Source organism: Camelina sativa, chromosome 19 (assembly GCF_000633955.1).
Source record: "Camelina sativa cultivar DH55 chromosome 19, Cs, whole genome shotgun sequence".
Classification (NCBI taxonomy): domain Eukaryota; kingdom Viridiplantae; phylum Streptophyta; class Magnoliopsida; order Brassicales; family Brassicaceae; genus Camelina; species Camelina sativa.
Genome location: NC_025703.1, coordinates 21,779,509 through 21,790,090, shown reverse-complemented (window position 1 = coordinate 21,790,090; position 10,582 = coordinate 21,779,509). Strand labels below are relative to the sequence as shown.

General features: G+C 32.7%; 1 protein-coding gene across 1 annotated transcript; it reads left to right on the top strand.

The window, feature by feature from the left end:
• LOC104766895 lies at window positions 5,909–7,090 on the top strand. Its single transcript, XM_010490873.2, has one exon. The coding sequence runs from the start codon at window positions 6,016–6,018 to the stop codon at window positions 6,967–6,969; it is 954 nt and encodes a 317-aa protein (XP_010489175.1). The 5' UTR covers window positions 5,909–6,015; the 3' UTR covers window positions 6,970–7,090.

Below are 10,582 nucleotides of genomic sequence, written 5' to 3'. Positions count from 1 at the left end.
ATCTTTATCTGCGTGACAAACGGTCCAACAAAGAAATTGTCCAACCCCAACTAGGGTTTACCCTGTTTGTCTATTATTTTAACGGGTATGGATTAAGTTTTTATACCTATATAAATAAATAGATTTTGATGGATTCGTCCAACGGGTTTATGGGTTTATTGAGGTAAACCCATTAGGGTTATGAGTTATCAATGGGTTAATGGAAAAAACAAAAATAATATATATATATACACATATAATATAATATATAATATATATGTTTATATTAATAAGTAAAAAAAAATTTTTGCAACTAATTTAGGTAAAATATCTAAAATAAATGTTAAGTTTTTCTTTTTTTGCTAAAAACAAAAAAAAAGTTTTATAATTCTATTTTATTTAATATGTTATAGATTTAATATTAACTAATTGATTTTATTTTATTTATATATGGATAATCCATATAACCCATTTAGCTACTGGGTTTTATATTATTAGATTTGGGTATATAAATTCAATCCATTATAATAAATGGGTCGGATTGAACCCACCCACGAAAGTCTCCAACCCATGTGAGTATGGGTCGGGTCGGATCGGGTCGGATTACCTATTTTGATACCCCTAAACCCAACATCTCCGAAATACCACAATAAGACATTTCTAAATTCCATATTTCATAAGATTACCAAATTTCCATTTTTCTGTTTTTTAAATTCTCTATTAGTAGATGCATGGATTTGTGTAGGACTTGTTGATATAAAAGGGGGTATTCAATCAAGAATTTATAGTTATTTTTCTTAAAATGAAAACTTATATCTTATTCATAGAAATTTTTTTTAAAGTTAATTAAAAATTCATTGTTATTGGTTATTGATGAAGTAATACATTTAAATATACTGTTATTGGAAATATTTAAGCAATGAATATTAAGTGATTTCATGGTGTTTTTTGTAGATTCGTTAATTTAAATTATAAAGATCCAAATTTCATGGTTTTATGTGAGGTTGTAGAAAATTTTAATAAATAACAAATATAAAAAAAAACTTCTCTGATCACCAAATATCATCAAAATCTTGAATTTAAAGATACTAGATTTTATTGAATTTTGAAAACTTATTAGCCAACAGTTTTCCGTGACATGTTTTAAAGGCTAAACAAAATCAGATTTAATATAATACTTTAAAAAATATATTTAATACAATGTGTTACGTTCCCTCGCTTGTTTTATATTTTATTTATCAAAAAAAAATCTGGATATCGTTAGAAAGGTCCAAATTACATGTTTTATTGAAGGTAAAACATCTTAATATATGTTTCTAACAAATCTGTAATCAATCAACATGTTACGTGTGTATAGGTGAAGTGTAAATACCAAAGACAAAAGTCAATGTTGTATGCCGGGACAACCGTTAAGACATTGACATTTTTGGAGTTTTTTGTCAAAGATAAAATAATAAACTCAACTTGCAAAGCTCGTTTAGTATTCTTGACCATCGACCACGAACTTTATACATGTATACGCAAATCTGTTTCTGTTAATTTAAACGAAAAATTTGATATAACTTTTTTTTTGTCAAATATCAAACACGAGAACAACGTTTGAATTCGATTCGAGTATTGAATGTGATTGGAGTATTATATGACTGATAAAAGTTTTTCTAGTCGGTTGAGATAAATGAGTTTGGACCTATCAATTATTTTTGTTGAAAATTTTGATTTGGAAACTTCTTAGTGATAATACTTATTAAAGTATAGTGATTAAAATTGTTAATTACCCAAAACGTAAAAAAAGTAGAAATCACTTATTCGATTGGCGTTAGATGGAATCTTTCTCCAGAAAAAGGTACACCTAAGGATATATGAATCTACCGATACCTTTTAGAGCATCTTTATCGGTATGTTTGTATTTTTGGGTTCTTACATTTTTTAGTATTAAAAAGTGTATTTTTATAAACTAAGAACCTTTTGTTTGTTAGTTAAAATTGTACTCCTTCAATCGTAAACTCTTATTAGTGAGGTTCTTAGTTTTGAAAAAAAAAATTAACAATAAAGATTTTATTATTGCATTTCATAAACTTTTAAACATACAAAACACAAAAGCATATTAAAATAGAAATAGAAATTACAAGTGAAAGATGAGTTTTCTTTACCGCTAAAGGCACTGCCAAAAGAATCACAAACACAGGCTGTTTATATCGAATCTAGGAGCTGGTTTGAAGTACCTTTTCAAGAAGAGAAACAAACATTATATTCTATTAAGCATGGGGCTGTAAACTCTATGAACCTCGTGCTTCACTTATGCTCTTTCTACTTGTAACTAACATCCAAAACAAGTGTCATACTGATTATTGGCGTGGCCTGCAACCAAGAAACGGAAGTTGTTAGAAATCCCAAAACATATTACAAGCCAATAAGTATAAATAAATATCTGAAACATAAATGATCATGACTGTGTGTTGAGTACAACTTTTAAGATATCAGAATGTCTTACAGTCATGTTGCCTCCAGGCGAGATAAGCTTGAATTCACCTCTGTTGATGCACAACTTACAACTATGGAAGTGAAGGAAGGAGCATATTCTAATTACCTGTGCCAACAGCTCTCCACTAATGAGATCCAAGCAGGATCAATGTCCTTTGGAATTTCCAGCCTCTAGTTCATGAACCCCACAACTCCAATCACCTGTTTTAGTTTATTGGTTAATGGAAACAGTTCTTCTATAAACATACACACTCCATTTAATTGGTTTATTATACACACAACTAAAATGTTCATTAGTTTGTCAAACTGAAATGTAAAGATATTGAGAGACACTAGCTGCAAAACAATTGAACTGAACCAAACTGGCATATTGGTTAAATGTAATATGTTTCCTTTTATCAAAATTCAGAACAGCTGAACATCTCGACTTGCTAGCAACCTTCTCCAAAAGAAAAGCTACCATATCAATTCTTGACTAACCTTCTTATCGACACTTGACTTAGTGAGGATCAGAACTCCAATGGTAATCGATAAAGCTCATGCAGGCCACTGCCAATAAATTGGAACATATTAACCTATAAACCAAAATATCACCTCATCATAACAATCTTCTGCAACGTTTAAGCTTGACCAACAACTGAATCGACTCATCTCAAATCTACCACGAAAATTCTATCAATCAAAAATCACAAACTTTTATCAATCCAAAACCAAACCAAATTCTAATCTAATCACCAAATCGAAAACCAAAAACAATAGATCTTGAGGGTTGAAACTACCCGACTAGTTTTTTTTTAATTAATAAATAATAAATATAAATATAATATAAACTACAACTTGTGTTCTCATACCCACTAGTCACCTATCCACAACCACAGACAACAGCGGAAATAGCAATATTAATAAATATCCAATAATAATATAACCAATAAATATCCATAACAACAATACAATAATCAAACATCAGGAAACATGAAACCGACAACCTAACAATGTTCCTAACAACCCAACTCTAGCAACCTAGCAATGCCAGACATCATACAATCGAGTCCCTAGAACATCCTCCTCTTCATCGCCTTGATTCCACGATCACACTTTGCCTTTACCTGCACCACAAACACATATTGAGATGCATGAGTATTTGATAAACACTCAGTGAGGCAATCCTCCCATCTACTGGGCTATACACACAAGCAACAGTGATTCCAATGTTCCAAACAAACAACAAACAAAACAAACAAAACAAACAAACCAGGAAATCAAACATCGTCTCGCTGGAAGGGAGGTGTCGACCGACACCAGCCAAGTGTCGACCGACACTGGCCTTGGTGTCGACCGACACTACCCCACAGTGTCGATCGATGCCCAATTTGCTGGTGTCGACCGACACCAAGTGGTGTCGATCGACACTCCCTCTGCAATCGCGATCCGCTCGAAGCCGAGAGTCGAATCTCGCTCCCAACCTCCTCCAAATCGCCCAATACTCATAACCCAAGCCAAATACGTCCATAGGAACCTGTAGCAACCAATCCCAGCAAGAAAAACACACAAAACAACAACAAACAAGCAAGAACAAGGAAATCAAAGGCTTAGATTAGCCATGGTCATGGACTCACCTCTTTGCAGGAAGATTCATACCAACAGCAACGAATCCAACCTTCCTAGCAAGCTTCTAACTCTTTCCTAGCCTTGGATCTCTCAAGAACAGCAAGGAAATCTCCCAATCTCTCTCTAGAACCTCAAAACACTTTTCTCTCTTTTGTTTTTCTCAAAAACGGCGTGAGACAAAACTAAACACGACCTAGGTCGTTTTCTCCCTTTAAAATCTCGGTTCAATGGTTTTCCCTAAACCAAACCGGTCCAAATCGATAATTAAATCAAACTGGTCGAACCAGAGAATATTGGTGTCGACCGACACCACCATGGTGTCGATCGACACCCAACCCAGAAAATCAATAATTTGATCGCGGATGTTACAAGGGTTATACCATGTTAGGTTTGAAATCCTTCATCTTCTGAAGTTTCTTCAACTCCAACTTAAGCTTTTTATGCTCAGTGTCTCTGGTCTCAAGTTCCTCCCCCTTCTTTCTCAGATTACATGCATCACCAGAGGTCACAAGAAATTGAATTACTCCGATTTCAAAGACAAAACTTGCGGATTACATGCGCTAGAGTCGCCGTTGATATCTGCCGTCGGTCACCACAAATTGAATCTTCCTCCTTTGCTTGCAATCAATTGTTGACAAAGAGAGAAGAGGAAAAAAAAATTATCGATTTTTTTCCCTCACCCAATAATAATTGAGCACGTCGACGCTTCTTAAGGATTGTTAAATGTCTTAACTACGAGGTTCTTCTTAGTAATATTGCCATTTTTTATTTATTTTTAATCAGACTAAAGTTATAAAGTATGACTAAGAAGTCCCGATAAAGATGATCTTATTCATAAGAAAGAAAGAACTTTTTTAATAAACTGACTAAACAAAAAAAACTAGAAAAAAAACCTTTTTATCGATTGATTCATTTTCAGTTATCAGTTGTATAAAGTGAAGTAAACACAAACAGGGACTAGTAAAGAAGCTACGCCACATAAATTTACAAGGAAGTAACATCAAAGTAATAATACTAGTCTTTGCCAGCTCAAAAGATGTTTATAATTTTCAAATAGACACGAGCACATTGGCAAATACGAATGTCTTTATAAAACGGAAATAGAAAACTATTAATTGGTCGCATTATAACACAAGAAACAACACTAGAGTAGTTAAGCTATTATAACGTGTGTGTTATCTTCAACAATCAACAAAATAATATTATAAATTGGATATTTGGAGGTATTTAGCCACCATTACTTTGACAATTACGTTAATCACGTAGGAAAAATAATTCGAGAAGCCATCCTCTATTGAACATGATATCAATTAAATTAATATTGTTTCATTACAATACAAAAACCTGCAACAATAGTCAATGTTCATAAAATAATAGAACAACAATTAAACTCTTTGCTGCATGAGAAACTGAACCTTTTCCCCACATGAGTTTGACAAATGACAAGTTAAGTTTTTTTTAACTTGTCATACATAGATATTGTGATAAATAATTTTTTTTAAAATTATTGTTACTACAAAATACGAAAATTTATAGCTTCTATATATATACAACCTGGATATCCGAACGTGTGGTAATCTATTCGAGTTTCAGTCTGGAAAGATGTAAAGGGCAATAATTGTACAATCCTCTTGATATATAAAATTCGATTTAAAAAAAAAAATTGATAAAAATACAACGATGAAAAACTAAAATGACCAAGCTAAATTTGGTCCAAAAGAACATATAGAAATGAGAACTAAAAAAATCATAATAATTAAGTCACGACCCATTAGGTAGGTGAGACTTATAAAGGCATCTGCTAATTCAATCACCATTCATTTTTCTCCATCTCTCTCTCTCTCTCTCTCTAAACTAAAGTCAAGCTTTACGTCTGAAAGGGGAACACCTTCCAAGAACCAAGAAAGGCAAAAGAAGAACAAAGCATCCAAAGAAGAACACCCATTAATGGAGATAGAAGTGGCAGTAGTAGCAGCAGAACTCAATTTCGACAGCACAACTTCGTCTCCATACATAACAGCTCCTTCAAGCCCCACTCGATTTGGCAACAACAATGTTTTCTTCTTTAGTGCACCCACAAGCCCTTCTCCTTCCACTTCCTCCAACATACCTTTTGATTGGGATGACCAACTAAGAACTCCCAAGAAGAGATCAGCCAGCGATTTCGAAGACGATTTCGAGTTCAATTTCAGTGGTCAATTGGCGAAAACTTCTTTCTCTGCCGCTGATGAGCTCTTTGATGGTGGAAAGATTCGACCTTTAAGACAACCACTCACTCCTCCTTTTTCTTCTCCTAAATCTAGGGATCCTGATATAGAAATTTCCGATGGTCAGCAAGAACGAGGAAGAGACCGGTCTCTGGGATCTTCTTCTTCGCGTTATGATCGTAAAGGAAGCCGTTCTACGTCTCCATTGAGAGTTTCAGACATTATGGTTGATGAAGAGGAAGAAGTACAGTCAACAAAAATGGTTGCTTCCAACACAAGCAACCATAAATCCTCTGTTTTCTTGTCAGCAATTCTGTACCCTGGTCGTGCGTATAAGAAGTGGAAACTCAAAGATCTGTTGCTGTTCAGGAGTGCTTCAGACGGAAGACCAGTTCCGACCAAAGATTCCTTGAAAAGATACGATATTCTAACAAAGAGAGAGGCCGAGGATGTGAGAAGTTCGAGTATCCGGTCGAGAGAGAGTTGTGACTCGTCGGTGTCTATGTCAAGGAGGAGGAACGGAGCGGTGGTTTCGGCTCACGAAATGCATTACACTGAGAACCGAGCAGTGTCGGAGGAATTAAAGAGGAAGACATTCTTGCCGTACAAGCAAGGCTGGTTAGGCTGCTTAGGGTTTAACCCTACGGTCCATGAAATTGCAAGAGTTGGGTCACTGTCACGTGCTTCTTCTTGATCCCTCTTGTACTTTTCTTTTGTTCTTATATATTTTATATTCGCTTTTTTGATGGCTTTAATTTTCAGATGTGATGGTGAGGTTCCATCGAATTGATGGATAAATATATGATATTGTTTAATTCGCGACGTTTTGATACATATACACACCCTGTTTTAGAAATCGTTAGGAGCTAGTCGGGCGGTCGGGGTGGGCCTAGCGCATAACAAGAAAATCGGAGATTAAACTGGAATTAATCGGGGACTAATTTTAGGGTTATTTTATTAAATTAATAATAAAATTCAAATATATAGTATTAAATATATGAATAATTTTGTGTCTGTTAAAAAAAAATCAAATAAAATATAAAACTATAGTATTGTCTTTAAAATTATCGTAATCACATAAAAACATAATTTTAAAAGAAAATTTTATGATTTTTCATTAAAATTTGGTACATTAGTTATTGTAAAACATCATAAACTCTTAATTTAAATGTCTAAATAACAAAAAAATATATATTTGATTTATATTTGGCTTTAAAAATAATCAGTATATACACAATTAAGCGGAAAGTAATCGGATTAGACAGATTATAATCAAATTATACGTGCATAATTGGATAATCGATGCTAAGTGGAGATTAGTCATTAATCGAGGCGGAGATATGGGTATAGTGATTTTGCGAAGCGTAATCGGTGTTCGGCGGGGATTTTTAAAACAGGACATATACATGTGAATGAACGTTTGTTCAAGAAAAAAAAAATACATATGAATGAATAAAAGAAGAAAAAAAAAGTGTAAAATTTGACATACGATGTTGTTTCGGCTAATGCTTCATTCGACGAAGGATGTCCATCGGATACTAATTGAAAGCTAAACGGATTCGCCCCACCATCACAAGAGAGTTATCAAGAAAGCACATATTTAACAAATTTGCCCCACCATAACTAGGCTACTAGTAGTGAGAGTGCTCATTCTTTTCACGAGCCCCATCTACTAAGTGTCAATTAAAAATAAAAATATTTTCTTTTTTTTAAAACAATTAAATAATTAGAAATTTCATATGAAAAGGGTCAATACTAAATTAGTGAATTCGAGAATTGCTAATTATGTTTTTTTAGTAAACCAACAATTCCTCGTCTAGTATTAGAGACGGATAATCTAAAAACAAGTATGGTGTTTGATCTAAATAAAAGTGGAATCCGGTTTGAAGATGAATGTCTCCGAAAAAATAATGATAACGATTTAGAAATCTTACATCATACTAATGTTACGAGTCAAACAATAATAAATAAGAATCATAGGTCATGTAGTAAGATTTTATTTATTTATAAGTTGGAAATCGTTATTTTAAAAAATCGGATTGAGTAATTCTATCATAATTATACAATTAGTTTTTAGTAAATCCACTTCATATGAACCACACATTAATCTGTGTTTAGACTTGACTATTCTTTGAAGGCATTACCATGACCATGAGACTGAGAGAACAAAAAAAAAAAAACCGAGAATGTAGTGTATGTTTTGTAGAAGACAGCTGTCGTGACGTTACATTTTCACATCTAGCTCTCGTAGAACTTGTCATAGGACAATTTGTAATTGTTGTAAAATAATAGATTCAGTACAAATTGTATTTTTAGTTTATAAATAAGAATAATATAATATAAATTGCTCACAAATCGTAGTGAATTGAAAAAGTGTTGGAGAACGTAGGAACAATGAGGCTGAGCCGAAAGAGAGAATAGCAAAAGAAGAAATGCAATGCTCCTTAATCATGAGGTTTTGTGCAATAATAATGGTAATGATCTCTTAACAGAATAAAGTGTTTGGACCACATATTATAATATTAATAATTGTTATATAGTTAACATTTGATTAAGTAACTGATTGCAACCTAATATGAGTTAATAATACCGTTTATTACTCTTTTTTATATTATTTTTAATCTTCAAACAACTCTATTGCAATGATGGATTTTGGGGCAAAGCCTCGCGTTTTACTGTCTTTTCTTTTCTTTTGATAATTAATATATTTTGGAAATTGTTAATATATATGATCCAAATCAGTAATTTAATTGAACGGTGACAGACAAAATTCAAATGAGATCAGAGAGGTGGGTGACCATTTATTAAAATGTTTGATACTACTTTGATTAGACAGGTTCCATGACCATTCTTAATTGTTATTAATGTTATTTAATATACAAAAATTACTTTCAATTGCCATTTGAAAAACTTAATTAAAATTAATTATTAATTAAATAAATATTTCTAATTAAAAAAAAACAAAAATAGAGGACACATCAAATAAAATAATTTGTACAAAAAAAATCTATTAGAATCAAAACTAATTTGTACTTAAAAAAATTAACAGATAAGATTTCTTTTTAAAATACAAAAATTATAATATAAGCAACAAATTTTTAATCACAAACCATTATAAATAACATAATAACAAAATAAATTATTAAAAAATTTCATTAAAAAAATTCAGCCTGCGGTTTTCCGCGAGATAATATTTAGTTAAATATTATTGTACCAAACTCCTTCAATACATAATTATTGCTAAGAAAATAATTGAAAATGTTTACAAAGAAACTATAAACACATGTACTTCATATCGATCTTTAGGGGGAAATGAGGGACTAAATTCTTTAGCTCGCTAATGGTCTAGATACATCACTAAGAAGCAAATGGAGAAAGACCTATATATATGGTCAAACGACGAAGCAAACAACACCGGAGAGCAATTGTAACTCTCCGACCACCATTTCTTAGTGGGTCATATGTTCAATTTCAGTCTATGGCCCATCTTCTTTAATGGGTCTCACGTCCTCTCACTAGACCTGTGAGCCTATCCATATCAAACTGTCGGTTTATTACGTCTGGGAGGCTTTAAAGACTTGTTACCGTCCCTACAAATCACCACATGATCTTTCCCTGTGTTTTGTCCTCACTCACACAATTCCGACAGTCACTTCCCGAAAGGTCACCCATCCTGATACTACTCTAGCTCAAGCATGCTTAACTCTGGAGTTCTCTCAGATCCCTTGACCAAAAGATTATTGCACTTTGGTGACATAGGTGGCCAAATCAATTATTTTAAACATCTCTGCATGTTCCTGAAAGTGGGGTGTCACAGAAATACAAATAAGGATATCCACATAAATATATGTTAACATAACGTAAATAATTTGCAAAAATAAGACAGTTATTACATTTATTTTATATGCAGATGAACAAGTCAAGAAAGATACGGGATATATATAAGAGAAATTAACATATCCTAAGAATTTAAGGTCCATTACTGCTGTGATTCGTTGCTACTAACATGAAAAAGAATTGTAAAATAATTTAGCAATCATAAGTTTTCAGAAATAAAGAATCATAAGGCATTGAAATAAGGGGGAAAAAAAGAAGAGAAATGTTACAATCCTAACCTATGACCATACATCTTCAAGTGGCAAATATTATCACAATGTTGTCATGTTTAGATCCACCAAGAAGGGTTCTAGAATTGATAGCAAACACAATTCAGTTCTCTCCATTAACAAGTTAGATGACACTACATGAAACAAGAGTTAACTGAAACAAAAAGAGCACAAGACAAATATGGATATCAAACAGCTAAG

Bases quoted from the DNA above. Each gene is read 5' to 3' on its own strand.
- LOC104766895 (XM_010490873.2), top strand. From the start codon at position 6,016: ATGGAGATAGAAGTGGCAGTAGTAGCAGCAGAACTCAATTTCGACAGC.